Source organism: Bacillus rossius, chromosome 2, assembly GCF_032445375.1.
Source record: "Bacillus rossius redtenbacheri isolate Brsri chromosome 2, Brsri_v3, whole genome shotgun sequence".
Lineage (NCBI taxonomy): Eukaryota > Metazoa > Arthropoda > Insecta > Phasmatodea > Bacillidae > Bacillus > Bacillus rossius.
Window position 1 is genome coordinate 56,045,451 of NC_086331.1, and position 23,443 is coordinate 56,068,893.

At 33.8% G+C, this 23,443-nt stretch overlaps 1 protein-coding gene across 1 annotated transcript in view; it reads right to left on the reverse strand.

The window, feature by feature from the left end:
* The window catches only part of LOC134529302 (type-1 angiotensin II receptor-associated protein), a 73,011-nt gene that overhangs the window by 39,872 nt on the left and 9,696 nt on the right, over positions 1-23,443 (reverse strand). Inside the window, exons 3-5 of the mRNA XM_063363211.1 lie at positions 17,382-17,416; positions 16,104-16,215; positions 9,049-9,121 (exon numbers count right to left, since the gene is read on the reverse strand). Coding sequence (XP_063219281.1) covers positions 9,049-9,121; positions 16,104-16,215; positions 17,382-17,416 — 220 coding nt within the window. The remainder of the gene's footprint in view (positions 1-9,048; positions 9,122-16,103; positions 16,216-17,381; positions 17,417-23,443) is intronic.

The window sequence follows — 23,443 nt, forward strand, 5'->3', positions numbered from 1 at the left end:
ATGAAGGTGAAGAGTGAATACTACTATTTTCTAATGATTTGATGGTATTGAGAGAAAAGGAAGGTGAGGTGCATGAGCAAATAACAGCATGGAGCGAGTAAGTGAGGAAATGTGGTATGAGATTCAACACTAAAAAGAGTAAAGTAATGGAAATGATGAGAAACAAAAAAAGGAGTTAGGAGATGCATTGAATAAGATGGTGTTGATATGGTGTTGAGTTAACACACGTAGAACCCTTCAAGTATCAAGGAAGTGTATTGGAGGGAAGGGGCAAAAACAAGGAAGAAATTGTGAGAGAGGACAAAAAAGGGATGCATTCTACAGGTGCATGAGAGATTTGGTAGATGCCATTAAAATGCAAAAAAGTGGTGTACAATACCTACTATGGGGTTGCTGTCATAACTTAGAAACACACAACTTAGAAGCACATTACTTAGAAACACAAAAGACAAAATGATCTAAGGTATGATAGTTATAATTGGTGTATTTCTAAGTTGTGATGGTTATAAGTTATGACTTTATAAGTTATGATGTTTCTAAGTCATGGTTTTCAACAGTTTTTGTTTCTAAGTTATAACAGTTCTAAGTTGCATGTTTCAAAGTTTTGCTAGTTCTAAACAATGACTTTTCTAAGTCACATGTTTCAGTGTTGTGTGTTTTTAAATTATGACAGTTCTGAGTTGTATGTTTCTAAGTTAGGATGTTTTTAAGTTGCGTGTTTGTGGTGAAGGTTTTCATACAGTATTTTATCAGGGTGTCTACAGAAGTGACAAAATCAATTTTAGTGACTTTTTAGTGACTTTTTAGTGATTTTCAGTGACCTTTACTGACCTAAATGGCAACATTTTTTTCGGATTTTTTTTTACTTTGTACTATTGACTAAACTAATTGACACTTTTACAAAAAAGCATACACATTAGGCTTAACATTTATGCCTAAAAACTACCAATGACCACCAAAATTTAAAAGGACATGTTATCCTAATGCAGAGCTGCCTACCTCAAATCACACCCATCAGTAATTACAATTATATGAAAAAAGTACGCGTAAATCATGCACGATAAATTTTTCCTGAGGCATTATGACACACACACACAAAATAAAACAAGGACATTAATAAGCAAAAGAAAAAAGAAAAATATAGGCCTATGTATATGAATATAATGCAAATTAATGAATCGAAAAAAAAACTTTTTGAACAATACAAACTGAATATGTAAGAAATGTCAATTTTACTGGAAATTTTGAATCTTCAATTAAAAGTATTCAAAGTTAAACTTTAGAAAAACTGTCTTATTTGCTTCTTTTATCCTAATTGGATAAGAACTGTCATGTAAACAAACAACAAAAGACAAACACAAGGACTTGTAAACAATAACCCTGCATTCGTTACTTTCGTTTCTTCAGATGTAGCAAAAAAAGGACGATATAGATTTATTGCTCATCATGGCTATAAAATGACCCGCATGTTTCTTTGATTTATATGCCGTCTACAGTCATCCCTTCTACCATGTGCAATCGAAAAGTCACACGTGCATACATACAAAACGCATGGCGTTCCAAACATTTGAAGACAACAAGCATGGCCATACTTTTCAATATTTAAGTCGAAAGTTCTGAAGAATTGCATGTTTTTTCCCCCCAGATACACATTTTTCTGTCACGCGATTCATTTCTACAACCGGCACTGAAGAACACAACACTATCGAAAAACATAAAAAAATTTCACGTCTGTATACACGACAAAAACACTATGATGAAAAAAATGGCTTTCAAGCAATAAATTAAAACACAGGTTAGCCAAAGTACCGTAAAAAATTATCGTGATGTAAGTAGCCTTCAAACGAAAAGTTTGAGAATATGTACTAGTTGTATCGTACAACGGACGTAATACCATCCCATTATTATTTCAAAACACGAGAATTAATCCACTTATTTCGACAGTACATGCGCACACTTACTAGTTCCGTTATTTGCGCAACCAAGCGATGTATTCAAACTGCGTTCACGAAACACGCACAGCAGAAACGGAATTTTCTCCGTTACCATGCAGCACAAAGTCTCGTTTCCGTAATAAAACAGCGATGTTCCGTAATTCCGTAATTCGGTGTTAAATCCGTAATGGTTGGCAGCTCTGCTAATGAGAGATTGTGTATTTTCTATACTTATATGGACGCGGAGGCGTAAAGCATCGTTATCGTAACAAGTTGTACATACTAGTGTACTGTAACATGTATGGTTTGAAAACCTCTGAATCCTCGTACAAATACGAGACTTTTCATACGTCAGGCAATGCTAGACTCGTACGGCCTGTGTCCTAAAAAACGAAACATTAAAACGAACATAGCACGACAATCAGCTTGATATAGCATTGAATTTCACCACTGCGTTTCATGGTATCTTATTTCAGCACTTTGTTCTTCTATAGCAGGCCAAACATACTAAAGAAAGAAAAATACGGCTGTGCCAATTACACAGTCACTTAGTGTCCAATAAATACCTACACATGAAAATACGTCAATAAAAATTTTTTTCGTGAGCTTGTATTGAATTCCGTGACTTTTTAGTGACTTCGTGACCTCGCATCAAAATTCATTACTTTTTCGTTACTTTCGGGACTTTCGTGACTTGTAGACACCCTGTTTATTCAGTGCCTACATAATTCTGACTGACTGCATGGGGGAGATGAATAACCATCTAGAACACACGAGTGCTTTCTATCGGTGACTTAAAATACTAAACTTTTATAACCTTGTTTATTTATCAACATGTGGAATTTCTGCAAAGTACGTTAATTTAACAACAAAAATTATCGTGAAAAATAAATTGTATGTATGATATAAAATACACACCAGGAAAAAAAGCATTTTTCCAACTAAAACCAATGGAAAATTATGATCTAAAAAATTAGCTTATAATATTTGAAACAATCTCTAACCAAAAATGTACATATACTGAATTTAATAATTAAATAAAAAAATATAAATACAAATATGATGGAAATAACGGCCATTAAAATAGAATTTGTGAACCGTAAATACTTCGTAACCTAAACTTACTGGGTAATTTTTAAAACTGGGAACCATACTTTTGGTCTTATCATTGTAACTGAGAAAACCAAATTATACTTTATATTTTTAAACTTCGTGGTTTAAACAAATACATAATTTATTTGAATTTTCATTTAATTGAGAAAAAACTGCTAAATTAATCATTTAAGTGGAAAATTATGCATAGTACATTGTTCAATAATTATTTTTGTTCACTGAACTATTACGTGCAATAAAATGCATTCATTACTACGTCTAGTAACCATGTTATAGTAGTAGAAAGACAGCCAATCAAATCACAGCAAAACAATTTTGTAAAGATCTCGTGCGCAATTCACAATTAAATAGTCTTATTTTAGTTTAATGATTGGGCAAAACAAATACATATTTAGTAACATTTTAAGTACGAGAATGTTTAGAGTAAATAATTTGACAGAAGTTTGAAAATAATAGATTTAATATAAATTACATATAAAAATTATAACATATAATCTAATGTAAAACTTAATAATCATGCAAATTTGAAATATTTTTTTTTGGTTTCTTCATACATAACAAGATAATATTTAAAAAATGTTATGTTTAGATATACCATCCAGCATTTGTGGTGTAGGCCAATAGAAATAAATAAAAAATTCTAGTTACATTTGTTTTTACACTTTGTACGGGTTGTCAGATGTAATGTAAGCATGGTTTGGACTATTCAAGAAAACAATGCCAAAAACACATCTATAGATCATAATTTGTGTTTCAAAATAATATTTGCCACTGCTGTAGCGACTAAGCATCATAACTATAATGTTTTGACTTAATAACATTTAGTGTTTAAGAGAGTCATTATACTGTTTTTGAGCTGTTCCTGTTACTAACCACACTTTATTTGTGTATACAAATAATACTGTTACGGCCGTCGACTTTCTAATCCAGCGTCAACTGTAATTATGGATGTGAAAGGAAAGTGGAAATGCGAAAAGTGATAATGAAATGAATATGATGGATGATGAGAAGGGGAATGGAGGTGAATTTTATGGGATCAATATCTAAACTGATTCATGAAATCCGTAAGGCCCTACGTGGATATCAGAATACTGGGAGGTGTTTCTCACCACTAATCTTTAACCTTTTTGAAAAAAAGAAAGGGTGATGAGTCCGTTTTCTGATGGATACAAAGACGTTAACCCTTGAAACACAAATCAGTAACTTCAAATGCGAGCAGTTTTTAATCAACATTTCAGGACTGGACAACACAGTTAGTCACATTACTTTGGACAACATTATACTTTGATACTAATACAACAACAAAGATACGTCTGTTTGAACAACCATAGTTGAAACTAGTGGGAATAAGAGGTTATATTAATTTTCGCTAGTTATATTGACATCATGATGTCTGCCGTTTACGTCCCTGCATTCCTATCCTCGTTGGTTTCGCGGATTGTGTACGGTCTGTGCGCTTACAGTCCTACCAACTTTATTTAAATCATTCTTGCACGTGATATGTTAACTGTTTATGTGACTTAAGAAGCCCTACCTGACCAGGTTGTAATTTGTTTATCATAACAGAGCGAATCCTTCCCCTGCCTTGGTTTCGAATATTCCTCATCACTGATTCATTATTCCGTTTCCCATTCTTGTTAACAGCTGTCTGTCGCCTCACATAACATTACCCCCTCGTCTCTTTCGGCTTGTCTACCCTGCTTAAATCGGATCCCTTCAGCGATTCTGAAGGTCTCCAGCTCCAAGGCACGCAAGGCAAACAAATTTTTTGTCATCGCTGCTCTGTTGTGCTAACGCGAGCAAACATTACTACCTGGCCTCCCGCATGTTTATACTGGTGGCAATGGTTCCTTATCGCTACAACTTAGCGGGCTGTGTCATTCCCGAACATGATTTTAATATTATTAATAACCTTATTGAAAAGAATTTCTATTCCCCGAGTCTTTGATATTACTAAGTTAAATGTCTCTAATTTTTAGGGCCGTGTTAAAACTTTGGAATTTTATTTTTGAAAGATTACTCTAGACTAGTCATTCTGAACTCACACAATAAACGTTTGTTTTAATTTTATATCAGAAAATAGCCTGGAAACCAATTTAAGAATTTTTTTATAACCATACAAAATAATGCCTTTTCAATGATATTCCATAAAAATGACTTACAGTGTACTATTATAGAATCACTTTTTCATATTTATGGTTGAACAAAATGCACGTGCAATATTATATATGAATCTGTCCATGCTTAAAGGTCTTCAGCGCATTTGGAAAATTAATTCCCAAGGGCATACATTTTAGAAAAAAGTATTGAAAAAATTACTCCCATATTTTTGCTCCTTTGGTAGGATTTTACCCATTAACGAACTCGACCGAGATTTTTCAATACATTATTTTCAATCAGTTGGAAGTGCATTGTGCAAAATTACAGCACAAAAATGTGATTTTAGTTGACTGGAGTTATGGGTTCAATGGACAATAAACCGAAAAACTATATAAAATGATGAGAGTCTTTCATTACTCGCCAGTGATGTGTAAACATCTAACTTCGGTAACGAGCCAATTTGTGTTTTTATGTTGCAAATAAACTAATAATACAAAATTCGAACATAAAATTTAATGTAGAAATCTTTAAAATAATGCTGAGCGTGATAAATATTTTAATGCAAATGTTGTTTTCAACTAAATTTCTGACCGCGAATCATACATAGTTCCACAGCCGCCACTAGAATTTGCTACCGGAGCAGTTACGTTGACTATTAAATCATTTGGTTTTCAGAGTGAAAGGTTAACCTATATAATGAAACAGCTCCAATGAAAGTGAAAATACTTGAAAAAACACTAAAACCCAGCTTTGGATCAGATTTTTGACAAGGAATTTTATTAAAGTACTGTCCATCCTGTTAAAATTCACCAAACAGTTAACATTACAAAGCATGGGAAAAAATCTGTAAGATTCCCAGGGGTGGCCCGCAGGATAACATTTATCATTCCCATTTCACTGTTATGATTTTTGATTCTTAGGAGAAAACCCTACCTCAACCCCCCCAGATCTACGCCCATGCTATACAGTTTCCGCACATGTTAAGATGACTATAAATTATAAAATTAATTATTAAAGGTTTGTTGTACTATTATGAAAGTGTTTTTTTTTTTTTACCTATGCAAATTCATTGACATTCATTTCCTAATAAACATTTTACTATTACTTAGATACAGATGCTTACAAAAACTTTGCTTTTAATATTTATTTCAACTTCATAGAGAAAGGAACGCGTTCCAGACTACAACCTTGCAATACCTATCTCTTTGGAACTGTATATCTATGCACATTCATTAAGACCTTTAGTGTGATGTTTTGAAATATATTCTGTGTGTGTTTTAGCACCTATGTGTACATTGTTATAATCAAAATTTCAGTATATATACATATGTTAGATATGTGATATTGTGCTAACTTTGATTTGGAAAACCTTTTAGCCTCCAGTAAAGGTAAGAAACCAGATTGGTTGGGAGCTTGTTCAGCACAATATATAATTGTCTTTTAACTCCTGTAATTAGCTGGTACCGTTTGAAAAATTATGTGATGGTAAACTAAGAGGTAGATATTAAAAGAGAGGCTCTTCTACCATGATGTAGGAAGAATGAATTGAATTCGGCTTGGCCAATTTTTAGGCCTAAAATGTATATTATACATACATATATACAAATAGTTTGATGACTGGTTCATGTTAAAGCCAAATAGGCCTAAAAGTGTTACTGATACTCAGTTTGTGCATTCAAATTATTATTTGGTATTTATGTATAGGCCTAAGTGCTGGAAAAAAATATATAAGTTAAGCCTACAAATGAAGGTTTGTTTAAAACATAATTGAATAAAATTAATTAGATCTGCTTTCCCGCATGCCAATTTTTCGTCACACTTTAAGCGCTAAAACACGTTAACATTTGTTGATAAACATTTTCAGCACATTATATCATAGAAAATATTACAATTCCATTCCGTAGCACTTTAACCTCTTCGACAATGATTTCAGTTGGAAAATAAAATGTGGCGGAAATTTAGGGATTTTGTGTTTTGTAATTTGTAAACATAGTGGTTAACACGAAAATACATCACACATTTTATGCACAAATTTTTGGCTTTCTTTTATCCTAGCCAAACATAAATTTACGTTTCGTAGTTCGTACACACAAGCAAGCAGTAAACAAACGAACTCAACGCCATAACTTTGATTATGAACACTCGCCATTTGGCTAACAACTTATCGATATGGACGCGGGTCGCGCGCATTGACGCCTTGACAGCTACAATTGATTATGTGCGATCGTTGTGCGCTCTGTAGAGTATGAATGAAACTGACTACGCCACGGAACGAATACCATCCTTTTTTAAGCGTGTAAGGTATGAGAATTGAATAAATTACGTTTTCACAGCATTCTAATGGACTTTTTTTTTTAAATAAAGAAGAGCAAATCTCTCTTATTAAAATTTTCTTTGCATTCTATGAGAAAATTATAACGTTGCACGTAGGAGAATAGAAGCTGTAAGCAACATTTTGAACTGGATTTTAAAGCAAACGTCTTATGGCAAAAATGGCAGGACTGGCCTAGTTACAACACGGGAAAATGTATTGTGTGGGAACATCCTAAGCGATGATTTTTCTGAAAATGCAAGCTGCCAAAAGCACAAAAAAATATAGTATATAAAAGATCAGTGCACAAGAAATACACATTAGCCTTGTAATTAATTTTTTTGTGACTTTTACCAAAATATACTTAAAAATGGTGACTTTTTCGGGACTTTCGTGACCTTTTACAACATTCCTGACTTTTTTGTGACTTTCGTGACCTAGTAGACACCCTGTGCAGGAGAGAGGAAAAGACTGGAATAAAGTGAAATGATGAGGAATGGTAGAGTGGCAGAGGGAGATCGAGACATTTAATTTTCCTGACCCAACCACAAGCTGGAAACAGTTTATGATTGATAGATGATGGTAATGATTATGATGATCATGATGATCATGATGAACATGTTGACTGATGATTATGATGAATGATAATTATGATGATTATGTTTATGATGATGAATATCACTGATAATTGATGTTCTTATTTCAAATGCTGTAAGTTAAATATTTTAATCAGAACTAGTGCCTAAAAAGATTAGGTTATCCTGAAAAAAAAAAGTTATGAATTTTAGTTAACATAAATAATGCAGGTTATACACCTAAAAATATCTAGGCGTAGATTCTGCATTCCTTGATTTACCGTTAAAAATAAAATTATTCAAGCATGATTATAAAGTTGAACAGCATTATGCCAAATTAGTCAAAAGATGTTCTTTTCATTATAAATACTACATAAAACTAAGGTTTGAATATAATCGCAAGCAAAAATTATTTCTACTAATGTTCTACATATTCTAGAATAAATGCCTTTCAGAATTGTACACAAAAGATGTACGCCAATACCTCTGACATGGAAACATTACTGAGTGCTGCCTCTCTAATGCCTGAACTTTCCACTACCATCGCACCTTGTATCTCAGAAGCCCAGAGATACAGTTGTGCAAGTGTGTGCCTCTTTCTTCCTTGACCAGTAAGCTTCACTCCTACCTCCCCGCCTGAGTGATCATAATAGAATCTCAGAAATAAACTTCCAGCATGCAGATGCGCCAGCTTGGTGTACTCGGTAAGCGGCGGATAAAAATAACCTCCTTCACCATTCCTGTCTGTCAAGTAAATTGCTCAGTGGCCGTAGGATTGCTACGAAAATGCTGAACTATGCCAGTGTTGTGCTATCAGTGTATGTTAGACTTCATTGTCTGTTAGTTAAGTGTGATACACCTAAACTATTGCAGTCTTACCCCAGGAATTACATAATATATAAACCCACCCAGACCAAAGGCTAACACAGAAGAATGAAGGCAACTCTACATGATAAAAATATGACTATCCATAAAATTGTATAGTATATTTCCTTAATATTTTATGCATACTTACATGTTGTGTTTGGAAAGTAGATACTGAGTAGTACCACATCTAGGAACATACAGCAAGCACTCAAGACCACAGCCTGTACAAGAAAGAAAAAAAAAATCATGAAACATCTCGTAAAAGTTTTCAAAATCTCTCTCTTTTTAATGAAGTTTTAAGATTTTTATAATTTAATATGTTTATACAATTCATATTGAAATATATTCTGTACATAAATTAATAAGGCTGTTTAGATATTTCTTCCCAACAATGCCAAAGTAAAAAAATGTAAAGAAGTTCCCAGCCATAAATTTTCCTTCGTAATAAGCTTCAATAACTTTGTATCCAAGTTTGTGATTGGCCCATTTAATTAATTTTATTAATTATTATAAATGTATATAGGATATAAGTAAATTAACTATCAATTTTCTAATTAAATTATTCATGTAAAATGTTCAAACCTCTGTAGTATTACTGGGCCGAATGGCACACTTATAAATAGGTGACGGTTGGGATTAGCATCTATTGTCAAGGAATGTCCTGCTGGGCCGCTCCTCAAGGAAGCAATGTACTGCCCTGCCGGAGCTAACGGTCCCAGCCAGGGTGACTGGCCCATATCTTTCTTTACTTCTGGTCAGTGGGGAAGCCTTATTTCAAGAATGAGCATGTATTAAATTTAAAACTATTTTCTTAGATATTATACAAATGCTAATTCTGAATTATGTAATTCATTTATCATTGTATGAACTTTACAGATATCTTAATTAAAAGAAATGACATTAAAACTCTGCCCACAAATATGAAATTTGGCTATGGGGGTGGGGTTTAGGCTTTTTAAGGAGTGCTGGTTGATCAACCTGGATAGCTCTAAGTCACTGAACAGACCTCCTCAAGGGACATTGTGTGAAGGGAAAACTAGATCTGATTATGGCCACTAAGGCGTACAGAGTGTCTGACCATCGAAGGGTCTGCACTATTTAGTATTTTTATTTATTATGTTTTGGGGTAAAAAGCATTAACGTTGACAGCAAAGTATTGTCTCAGCCTTTATGGGACACGAGCAGGATTGAAAGCATTAATAAAATTCCATCCAGTATTTTTGGTAGAATACTAATCATAATTTAGTAATTATTACGTTAAATTCATCATAAGTTGAGTCTCCTGCAGCTAAGTTTAACTAGTGGCCATCTTTTAAATCAAGCGTTGTTTTATTTATTTCTGATCTCACAACCCAGTCTTGTGTCTTTTACCCCAAGTAGAATCGGAGCAAGGACAAAAATAGTTCAAAAGAAGTAACTGCTGGCACTCACCAACAAGGGCATGTTACAAATTGAAAAGGTTTTCATGGCTAAAATAAAACAATGTCTTAAAAAAAATTCTCATTCACTTTTTATAATATTGAAGCTTCATACATAACAAACAAAATTTTTACTAATATTGTTTTAATCACAAATATTTTAATCAAGTAAAAATAATGTCATAATAAAAAGTTATATTACTTAGGAAAGCATTAGCAAATTCAAAACCAAACTAACTTTCCATTCAAGACTATTACGACTATTTTTTTGGATAGTGTGAATGCATTAAGTATCACACAACGTTGGGTAAAAGATAAAACAAGGGTGAGAGATCAGAAAGCATTTTGCAGTTACATCAATGACACAGTTCCCGTGCCTCAGCCCCTTCCAATGGCCACCCCATTCTCCACGCACAATTTGGCATGAAAACAGTAACAACAGGAGCACACACACACATTTTAGTTTCACAGACAATAAATTGTTCCTAATGGGACAATAATACTAGCCATGATGATAATGCTAAATATGGTAACAATGTTTTCACTTGATTCAAAAGTATCATTTTAAATTGTCTTACACATGTTGAGTTGTAAAGTTATTGCAACAAGAGTCCTAACAAATAAAATGAACAAATTTAAAGTAAGGAAGACGAAAGAAAACTCAAGTTAGTTTTTCAATTGAGTTTTGTGTGTTTCCTCCACATCTTGTTTTAAACAAACTGTTGGTCAGTGTGTCTCAAAAACACAGGATTCCAGATAATCAAGAATGAAATTCAATACAGTAATTATGTGATTATTTTCATTTATAATGCTTTCAAAAACATATAAAGTTGTTAAGTCACCTCAATTTTTGATGTATTTAATTATGGAACACACTTTTTCAGCATGTTATAAAATATCTGTTTTCTGTACAATATATATACATATATAAATAAAATATATTTAGATTCATGCCTGCTTTGGTAGTGGTTAAATTGCTAACCTGCCAAAAATACAACAAGCAGTTGAATAAATATGGAAGATTTTAGATTCTCCTTAGCAAAAAGGATTACGTCTAATCAATGACAAACATTTCACAGGGGTCATTTCATGTAAAATCACCTTATTAAAATACACTATCCTGCTTCAATGTCACAGATTTTATTCAAATTATTTTTATGCATACTGGCATACAAATCTATAATATGAGTAACTGTGAATTATTTTAGAATTTTTAAATTAAAACTGGAAGAATGAGAAATTTTCGAAACTTTCTGTTTTTGAGCGAATAATGTTCTCTGACGATCTTCACCAGTACACTTAAATTACTATAAAACCCACAATTTTCATGCTATATAGCTCATTTAAATTGCAAATAAAAGCTAATATTCCATACTTTGTGGATGTGGACAGAGAAGTAGCAAATTCCGTCACAAAAATTTTACATTGAGCATGGAATATAATTTTAAGCTATTTTGCACTTTTGCTCGCTCAATACCATAACTCAACAACCACAATGAGCACTAGCTTGAAAATTTATTTTTACATACACATTAGCATTAGGTAACTCGAAAAATGAAAAGGGTGTTTTTTGTGGTTTTTAAATAATGTTTTTTAATGATCTTACCAAGGTAATACAGTATATGAAACACTATTGTGATGCTTTAAAATACATATGGCCCAAATTTTAAGAGTTAAAACTTCCTTAATCTTGTAATGTACTATGTTTATCAGGAATATTTAATTTTATTTACAATATTAAATACAAGCAATTTATTATATTATTTTTTTATTTTTATCAAGCTATCCTTAGTCTTTTAATTTCATTATGTTGATGCACATTTCACACCTTTAATACTTTTCCATGCATAAAATGTATTAAGCTTTTATTCTGTTTATTTAACTAGCTAATGCACTATTATAAAGTATTTTTTTATCAACTTTGTGACTTCCAATCTCATATGCAAATCAGTAAAACCTGGTTTATTCTAAAAAAAATAATATTTTTTTGAATGTATTGTAATGTTGGTCTAGCATTAATTTGTGAATGAGTTGCTACTACATCACAATTCAGTAATATGTAAGAGGGAATGATGTGTTTCCATACATTTGAGTCACCCAGTGATCCTTCACTTTTATCTCTAGCTGTGCTGGCTCTCTCCTGCTGGCTAAGCAGAAAACATATGATAACTGTGCTGATAAGTAAACTGCTGCCTTCTTGCCCAATACTAGCTAGTCTCTCACTGGTTTCTAATGTGAATAGGTTGTATGTCCAGAAGTTATGAGTTTCAGAGTCTTAACGAAGTATTTAACAGTTTTCTAGTTGCTGCGCACAGTAGTTTAAAATAATGAACAAGTGCTCAGTTGGCCTGCATCTCCAAGAAGACTGCTCACCTCACACAGAGTTTAAACAAAAATGTTTTATGTGCTTTTCTGAATTTGGTGAAAGAGAACAGGAACTTTTAAGGTTAAGAACTAATTGTCACAATATTGAAAACATATGTTACCAACATAGGTGTACATTTCTTACAACATTTGAAGATCACCAGAGAATTTGTTGTGACCCATTTAAAAAACACAAAAAAAAAAATGTTAGAAACGGTCTCAAGGGTGTTTCAGTTTCATTTTCAAAAAAATATCAGACCACGGTGAAACTTTTACCAGGCACCAAACTTTGTATAACCTGTAGAAAATTAGTAGTGTCTGCGACTAGCAACAGTGATAACAGTGTTTCACACAGTGACTATGAACCAGATACCTCTTCTCAGGTCCTGGAAAAACTGAATTAAAGTTGTAAACTAATTGGTTCTTCTCCAGTAAAAGTTACTAAAAGGAAGCAGGACAAAAGAAGTGCATACCTACTTGAAAAGTAAGGCTCAGCATTTATCAGCTAGTTTTACAGAAATAGCAAGTAAAGCTTTTCCCATTGAAGACTCTGTAAACACTGCCAGTGATTCAAGCATACAGTGTAGTGATTGCAGTTGCCTCATGGATAGATTCAGAGAAAAATTTAAAACAAGTGAAATTATTGAATAACTTCAAATACTGACACTTGTCCCGCAATCTTGGAGTATTCAACAAACTGTTCATTTTTTTGACACAACTGAATATATGGTAAAAAAGGCTAGAAATGTTCTAGAGAATTATAGAGTTTTAGGTAGTACAGACAAAAGGAAAGGTCATCGTCTAAGTGAAAAGTTAGTAAAGAAGGTGAAATATTTCTACTATGACGATGAGATAGGTAGAGTTTCTTCCAACATAAAAGACTGCGTGTCTGTACCAAATGAACACAGAAAAAGAGAATTGAAAACAAAAAGGCTAATTTTGCATAATTTAAAAGATGTTTATTTGTCTTTTAAAGAACAAAACCCTAATGATAAAATAGGATTTACTAAGTTTTGTGAATTGCGTCCAAAAGAATGTGTAACTGTAAGCAGTCGTGGTATTCATTCAGTGTGCATGTGTACCTATCACCAAAATGTGAAATGAATGATTTAGAGTATTCATTTAAACATACCATATCAAGAAGCATGCATTCAGAATAATGCATGCTTCACACATGTCCTAATTGTCCAAATGTGTCAGTACTTCGTGAGTACCTTATGCAATTAGAAATTTTTGAAACAAAAGACATTATTGTTTTCAAACAATGGATTCACACTGACCATGAATTGCTTGAAACACTGACAAAGTCTGCTGATGATTTTGTTGATCTGCTAATAGATAAATTGGTGGTTTTGACTAAACATCATTTTACAGCCAAGTCGCAAAGTCGGTACCTAAAGCAAATAAAAATTAAATTAGATAGAAACTCCTGCCTCGTTATAGCCGACTTTGCAGAAAATTACACCTGTATTTTGCAAGATGCTGCACAAGGTTTCCATTGGCAAAACATTCAAGTTACCTTACATCCATTTGTTGTTTATTATACTGATAGTGATGATGTCTTGAAGTCAAAATCATTCTGCTTCATAAGTGACTGCCTTAAGCATGACACCACAGCATTTTTCACTTTCCAAAAGTCATTATTACAGCACTTACAAAGAGAACTACCACATTTGAGTCATGTATATTTACTTCAGTGATGATAGTGCTGCACAGTACAAAAACTATAAAAATTTTATTAACTTGTGTTTCCATCAAGAAGACCATGGTCTATCTGCTGAGTGGAGCTTCTTTGCCACCAGCCATGGCAAAAATGCATGTGATGGAGTGGGTGGTACAATCAAACGACTGGCTACAAGAGCCAGCCTTCAGAGAACTGTTGACCGACAAATTTTAAACACTGAGGATTTAATCAAATTTGCTAAAGAAAATATTAAAGGAATTAAAGTTTTTTTACACATCTGTGGTTGAAATAGAGTATAATGAGAAATTTCTTATCAAACTATATGCAAATGCAACATCCATTACAAGCCCTAGAGAAAATCATTACTTCAAACCTACTGATGAAAAAACTTAGATTGTTAAACGAGTTTCTGTTTCTGAAAAATCTTTTACAGGAGTAGTTGGTGTACAAAAACATGCAGAAGTGATGAATATTCTTCCAGAGAAATATTTTGCGGTTAAATATGAACAAAAGTGGTGGGTAGGTAAAATACTTGAAGTGTCAGATGTTGAAAGAGTTGATAAAGTTCAGTGCATGCATCCTTGCGGTCCTTCGTCAACATTTCACTGGCCATTTAAGGATGACTGCTGCTGGGTGCCTTATGAAAACTGTATTAAAGAAGTTCAAGTTCCTTCAACATCATCATCATCAGGCAGGACATATGCACTACAACCCGATGAACAGAAAATTATTGAAGAATTGGCGTACAATATGACAGAGTAGTGAGATGTGCATATAGTCTATAAACACTAAGTAACATTATCTGGACCCAGTACGAAGTTACTTTGGTAAGTTTCTTTGCCAAAAAAAGCGAGATTTGTATTTAGCATATTATTTGGTAAACCCAATTTAAATCCAATTATTTTTAATTTTTTATGTGGCTATTACTTTGGAGTTGGGCATTATTACATACATAAGTAATAAAAATTTAATAATTTAAAAACCACAAAAAAAAACCTTTTCATTTTTCAAATATAGTTACCTAATGCAAATGTGTATGTAAAAATAAATTTTCAAGCAAGTGCTCATTGTGGTTGTTGAGTTATGGTATTGAGCGAGCAAAGGTGCAAAAAAACTTAAAATTGTATTCCATGCTCAGTGTAAAATTTTTGTGATGGAATTTGTTAGTTCTCTGTCTACATCTACAAAGTATGGAATATTAGCTTTTATTTGCAATGTAAATGAGCTAGATAGCATGAAAATTGTGGGTTTTATAGTAATTTAAGTGTACTGGTGAAGATCGTCGGAGAACATTATTCGCTCAAAAACTGAAAGTATCGAAAATTTCTCATTCTTCCAGTTTTAATTTAAAAATTCTAAAATAATTCACAGTTACTCATATTGTAAGTATGTATGTATAAAAAAATTTGAACAAAATCTGTCACCTTGGAGCACATGGCTCTAGGTGATGTGACATGAAATGACCCACAGGTACATTTAGTCGTTTTGAAAATGCAGAATTTTATTTCAAAAAGGAAGAAGTTTCTGAAAAAATTGTGGTGAGCTTGTGTGCGTGTATCTATATATAATATATATACATATATGTTTTTGTAATGGAGGTAAGTAACTAAATAAAAAATATGTCCGTAGCCATTCTGAAACTACCCTATCATTAAGGTAAAATTTCAAAGTAGATTAAGTAGTGTAAAACAAAAATTACTTGATTGGAAAAAAAAAAAAAAACAATATTTTACTTACGAGCTGCATTGGTTCCTCAGAATCCTTCTGATATATGCCCCAAAGCAGGATTGCAAGAAACATTGAATTATAAAACAAATAAGATTTTGGACACCATTCGCCTTGTATGCCCCTAAAAATGAAAGAAGTACCATTAAAAAACACATATATTATCAATATACTAAATTAAATCACTAAAAACTTTAAGAAAATAATGATTTCAGTAGAGTCCCGCTAATTTGGACTAGATGAGAACAGATCCTGTCCAGATTAAACGGAATTAGCCTTACAATGCATGGTACACAAGTTTAAGATGGGTAAAACTATATAACTGATGTTCCCCCCCCTAAAAAAAAACTTTTCCTACAGCATTATTTTATTTTGAATAATACTATACGTAGACCTAAGTTTTCAACCTATGAACAGATGTCGGACTTATAAAACAGAACATCTTTGTGAACCAGATTAACCGTATGTCCGAACGAGCAGAACTGGATTAGCGGGACTATACTATAAGTTGATTAAGACATCAATGCCTTCCGAAGATGGCTTTGGATGACTAGGGAAAAACTCAGCTAGGTGATTCTGCAGTAATGTAGTTATAATTATGCAGCATTATTTCAGCCATGAAAACATTTTTCTTTAGTATCCTTCCTTACATAGTAGCGCTGATCAGCCTCAGAGCTGGCCCTAGACTTTGCAGAGCCCTGAGCTATATACTTCTACTACTGGGGTGCCTTGGGTATAGAATAAGCCCCCAGGCCCTCCCAGAAAATTTGAAAAAAAAAATTCTTTCAAACAACATTTTTAAACTAAAATGGAACTGAAATTTTGCTGATGGATTTTCTCATAATCTTAAGAAATTTTCATATTTTTAAGTAAATTATTCTCATTTTAGTTTTATAAATATTTACTATTAATATTAATTCCAGTGAAATCGCATCATCATATCAGGCAAAAAAATCTTTAAAAGGTTTGTAATGGAAATCATGAATTGAACTAGTTTTTCAACAGGACTTTAAATTACATGCTAATAACTATTTAATTTTCCTGTTCCCATTAATGACCATGTTTTTAACAGAACACTAGAAAAATAAGGGAAAAAAATTGAATGGGCCGGCCGAGCTTGCACCGCCCCGGAGCCACCCTGGTTAGTCTCTTATATTCATGACAGGATTTGCATTTTGTAACTTTTATAATCTCTTAAAAGGGGAAAATAAATAAGAGGTATTAGGTTTAGTCTAGGCTCAAAATATTACACACAAAAGCTTTAAAAAGTAAAAAAAAAAAAATACGTACCATGCTGTCAAAACGAAGTGGATCACAAAAACTACCTGGAACAGGCAATAATAAAAATTCAACATAATCAAGAATGTAATGAAAAGAAAATGGTTAGCTGAGGTGGCTACAAACAATACATTTAAACAGACCTAAGAGAATATTTTGTATAATTCTATACACAAATGAACCTCTGGTGAAAAAGAGCATTACTAAAACTTAAAAATCTAGCATATATAAGAAAGAGAGAAAGAGATACAAATATATAAATACATACAAAGAGATATAGAGATAACAGTCTAACTACCAGTAACAGACACTTCTAAAAATGGACATCTAACAACAGACAAATTTCAATTCCCCGGCATACTGATGCTGGCTCTAATGAGTTATGAAGCTAACAACTATATTTAGCGGACATGGACACCTACATTCTGCAGTGTATTCTTTTATAATTCTCTCAATAAAAAACACACATCACTAAAGTATGTCACAACAACAGCACTTTTAAAGGATAAAAATGTTGTTTATTTACATTTACGTAATTGAAAATGTAAGTGTTTATTCATTTTAAAGACAATCAGAATGTTTTGCTTTGGCAACAGTAATGCACAGCCATGACAGTTACAATTTTGCTAGTACAGCCATGCAGATTTTTTACATACTAACTTAGTGCTACCAACCCTACAGACAATGTGGATAACCTCTTCGTGTTTTCATGTACTAGTGTATGTCTTACCATATAAACAAACATTAAAAATTTGTTTAATTTTATGCTTTATTTTATGTAATTTGCATAACTTCGGAGGGAAATAACTAGGGATGGGCCGGTCGAATCCTTGAATCCATGAATCCCACCGAATCTCTAGTATTCGAAAGATTTGAGATTCGAGGAAAAGGATTCTAGGATTCGAGAATTCGAAGAAATATTACAGGAAATGTTGTAAATAAAAAAATTCATGCCTAAGATAACAAGGCACATATAATATTACCGTTTCCCAAGATTCTGTACTTTTAATAAGTAATTAAGTAACTAAAATTACAATGCACTGATGTGAAACCTTTGTCCACTAAATGAACATTTTCGCAGTGGCTTCATAAAAGTGGAAATTTATTAAGGCATAATTCACAGAAGTGTCATCTGAATAAGCTAAGACTTAAAATAACACACGTTTCGGTTCGAAACTCATATAATGATTCTCGACTTTTAAAATCAGTTAACCTAGAAATTTGTTTGTAATATAACCATAATTTTGGCCTCCATCACAAGTTACGGCAGCACATTACGTATTAACAATGAAATTAACTTTCTCTAAAAAAAACTGATACGTTATGCAGTAGTTATTTTAATAGCAATTCAATTTTAAATTTGCTTATATCAAACACTTTTCCGTAATGAATATAATTATCTTTCTACGTCCGTGTTTGTTTGTGTTATACTACCAACTTTAAAATATTTGCTGAGTGTTGCATAATGGTCAACATATGTGTGTTAGCCAGTTATTCTCAGCAGCAAAAAATTACGAATCTTCATATCAAATATTTTAAATTTCCAAGATAAAATATTCGCAGAGCCCATCCACTTTACCTCTGAAATTCCACCTAATTATTTTCTTTGCTTAAGTGAGACTAAATGTTAAAACATTCTTATTTCCTAAAAATGGCTGAAACCAAGATGGCCTACTTTGGTTGACTACTTCTGTGACTGTTAATAACAGTTACATTGGTAGCACTAAAAATGTTCCGCCGGATTATAATTTCTGTTTTCGTGACTGAACTAATGTATTCTAGGCAGCGTGGTGTTGAAACATTATGGTTAAGCGATATTTAAGTTCAAGTAATATACTTTTACCGATATCAAGTTCAAAATGTCAAGTGAAGTGAGAGAACACTTTTCAGTTTATGCGAAAGACCCTAACTATGCCGTTTGTAAATACTGCAAGAAAACATTTCTCGTGGTGGCAAGAGCCAAACAACTAGTGCTATGAAGAAACACTTGAAGAAACATCCAGTTCACGTTAGGGCTGCATCACGTTCTGTGAGTAGTTCTAATGAAATCATTGGTGAAAATGTGGCTGAACTAAAATTAGTTGAAACTGAAACTGACTCGTCTAGTAAAGAGAGTCAACCAGGACATAGCAAAAGCATTGTACATCAAACTCACCAACACTTAAAGATTTCATTGCAAAAAGAGAGAAATTTAAGCCAGGAGATACAAGAAGTGCAAATATTACCAAGTTAATTGGCAAGATGATTTGTTTGGACAGACAGCCTTTTTCAGTGGTCGAAGATAAAGGTTTCATGCTCTAGTGGATCATCTCGAACCTAGGTACGCCAAGCCATCACGGAAATATTTTGCTAATAAAGTTATTCCCAGCATGTATGCTGAAACTGTGTCATCTGTACAAAAAAACACTAAGTGAAGCAGAGTTTGTCTCGGTTACAATGGATTTGTGGACCTCAACAGCCAATGATGACTACTTAGGTGTAACTGTGCACTTCATTGACAGAGACTTTTGTGCCCAGCAAATATGTATAGAGGTGGTACCGTTTCCAGAAATCTCCCATTCTGCACAGAACATTTGCAGTTTTCTGACAAGAACACTGGTTCAGTGGGAAATCATAGATAAAGTGTTTGCTGTTGTACGAGATAACGCAAGGAATGTTGTAGCTGCATTGAACTTGTCCAGTTTCAATCACATCCCATGCTTGGCACACACACTTTACAGTTAGTAATAAAAGATGGTCTTCTTAGCAGCAAAATGGTTGCTGCAGCAACAGGTGCATGTCGACGCATGGTGGGACATTTTAAACATTCATCCCATGCAACCAAAGTATTGAGAGAAGCCCAGAAAACTGTTAGTTCACCTGCTCATAGGCTCATGCAAGATGAACCAACTCGATGGAATTCAATCCTGCATATGCTTGAGCGACTATATGAGCAACGGAGAGCTTTGGCTCTTGCAGCAACCAATCTTGCCTTGCATGTAGAAATATCTGTGGCCCAGTGGGAACTTATTGAAAACATAATACCTATTCTGAAAATATTTGACCAAGCTACCTTGCAAGCAAGTAAGGCTGGTGTTAATTCATCAGAAATCATACCCATTGTTAACAGTCTGCTACAAGAGTTAAAGAAACCTGCACCTGTACTTTCAGGTCTTCAGGGTGTGAAGAATGATCTTTTTGCATCCTTGACAGAAAGATATAGGACACTAGAAGAAGAAGAAGTGTCGGTTTTAAGTACACTACTTGATCCTCGATTTAAAGGAGCTGTGTTCACAAGCAAGGAAAAGCTTGACAGAGCAGTGGAACTTCTCACTACAGCAGCACAAAAGCTTGACTTGCATAAGCATTGTGGAGTTGTGCAAAAGCAAGATGGGGTAAGTAGTTCTCTTTGCTTTGTTAATTTTTCTGCAGTTTGTTTGTATCTGTTAGTAATTTCTTTCAATTTTCTAACCAGGTACCTATTCAAACTGGTTCCTCAAGTGGCATATGGTCACTTTACTCACAGATAATGCCTGAACACCTCACATCCATCAAGTCGGATTCTATAGCTGTTGATGAAGTGACCAGATACCTGCGTGATCCAACAGTTAACCCAGATAAAAACATCCTGGAGTATTGGAAAACTCAGTCTGCGTGTTTACCCAGGCTACATAAACTGTCGAAAAAATAATTGTGTTCACCTCCAGCGACAGTGTTCTCTGAACGTTTGTTCAGCACTGCAGGGAACATATGTGACCAAAAACGGAATAGTCTGGATCCAGAACGTGTCAAAATGCTTGTTTTTTTTTAAATAAAAATTTAAAGGGTTGAATATCTCCACATTATGTTTTTTTCACTTTCACACCCCCCCCCCCCCCCTCTTTTATTCCTTATAAATAAAATTTTACACCCCTGAAATCTGGATTCGGATTCGAGGGGTGGATTCGCGGTACTGTTTGGGATTCGGATTCGAGATTCGGATTCGAGAAAAATGGGATTCGAACCATCACTAGAAATAACCAATGTATCAGAAATGAAAATGTCTCACACTCTAAGAAAAAAATTGATGTAATCAATGTGCATGTGGGAAAAACAGAAATTGGAGAAATTATAAAGAGTAAAGACTAACACAGAAAATTGTGAATGGAGCAACTAAGCAAACATTCATTTCCAAAAAACTGAAGGATTAGCAATAGATAAGCTACCTGTGAATGATTCAGCAGGGCAAAAAGCAACATTCTGTTGTCTGAGCCTCTCATTTGTGAGAAGGCACTACAGATAGCCAAAGATGTTTGTTTCACCAATTTTAAAGCCTCTGTGGGATGACTGGACAAATTTTACACTCTGTGGTGTGGGATGGCTGGACAAATTTCACACAAGACATAATATCTCATATAAGAACATTTGCAGAGAAGGTGCAGAAGTACACCAAAACATCGTAGCTGGGCGGAACAATAAAATGAAAGTGCTTTTTCTTTTCTGCACTGCCTGACAAAACAATGGCTTTGAAAACTGAAAAAATGAATGGGTAGAAAAATTTTAAAAGAAACAGTGACAGTTTAACTGCATGTAAATATGGCAGGCAAATTTGCTAAACCTGTTACATTTGAAAAGCAAACATCATGTTTTAAGGGTATACTTGGCATTGAATGGTAGGTATGCAAACAAACAAGCCTACATGACGAGATATTTTTTTTTATGGCTTGCCAGTTTTAACAGGAAAATGAGGGTACAAAAAAAAAGTAAGCCTGCAACTTTAAAATGGCAAAGTTATATACCTGCCATCCAACACACATCTGCCTGTCAACCTCTAGACCAGAGCATCATTATGAACTTCAATGTGGTGTACAGGCCCGTGATTTATTTTTTTTTCATTTCACCATTCATTTAACTACCTGAATCATCTGTTTATTTCTGTTCCGATATATAATGTCAAATATAATCTCGCTAGTACAACCAACAGCATCAGACTTATATAAACGTTTGATAGAGTCCTTATTTTGAACTATTTTGTACACAGTTGACTTGCTTAAAACTAAAGTGCAACAAACATAAGTGTGACCTTCATCACATTCTGCACGTCGTAATACTTCTAGTTTTGTCTCAAATATAGGAACACAATGCATTATGCTCTCACTTGGAAGCCATGATTCCACTATGATTCTAACTGCAGGTGCTTGTGCACATATATTTAACGGCAGACGATGCTTGTGTTTGTGCATGCAAGTTCCCTGCCACTGGCTAGACTGAAGGTTACTTCATCATGGCCCGGTCTGAGGCCGGGCAACAATGGCACGGCATGGTGGCATACGCGCGGGTGTAAAAACATTTGGTCCTTTACACTCCATAGCCACAAATTAACTTACCATAGCTGATGTTTGTACAACAGCCGATAGCGTAGTCCGACCTGTGCGCTTATCTCTTCCTCCCTTGTATGGCTAACTGTATGCCACGCACGATACATCTGTTGTTTATTGAGTTGAAACAGACTTTCTGGCATCATGCCTGACTTTTTTGCCTGTGGCGATTTCGTGCTAACTGAAATTTACAGATGTGCTATTTAAGACTGAGGCAGTGAAATTAACACCGCGCTAAATGAATTCACGCAATCTGAAGATGTGCTAAGTGAGGGATTGGTGTATTCCCATGATCAGTGTTGTCAAAATCACTCAGAAAAATGTAAACATTCAAAGTCTGATCATCAACCACATATAAGCAAAAGTCACTGGTATCACACATGGTTGTGGGTTTGCTGTTCAACGTGGTAAAACAAGTGTGCCTGATTGATATGAGTAGCACCAAGTGCAAGCAAGCTTATAAGAAACCAAACATCCAAGTGTGTCTATAATAGTTTTGTTAATCAAAGAAAAATAATATAGTTTTTGTCAGCCACTATACTAGATCTTCTGCAGTACAGTAAAATGAAGCAAAAACAAAGAAGTAAAGGGGAGGGATAGGAACACAAAAACATATTGGTTTGAACAGTGTTTATTCCATACCAATTTTTTGAATTTTAATATTGAAAATTTGATTGTTAAGGCAGATATTACATATTAAGAGGTTTTCAAAGGTGATAACATAAGTGTGTATTGACA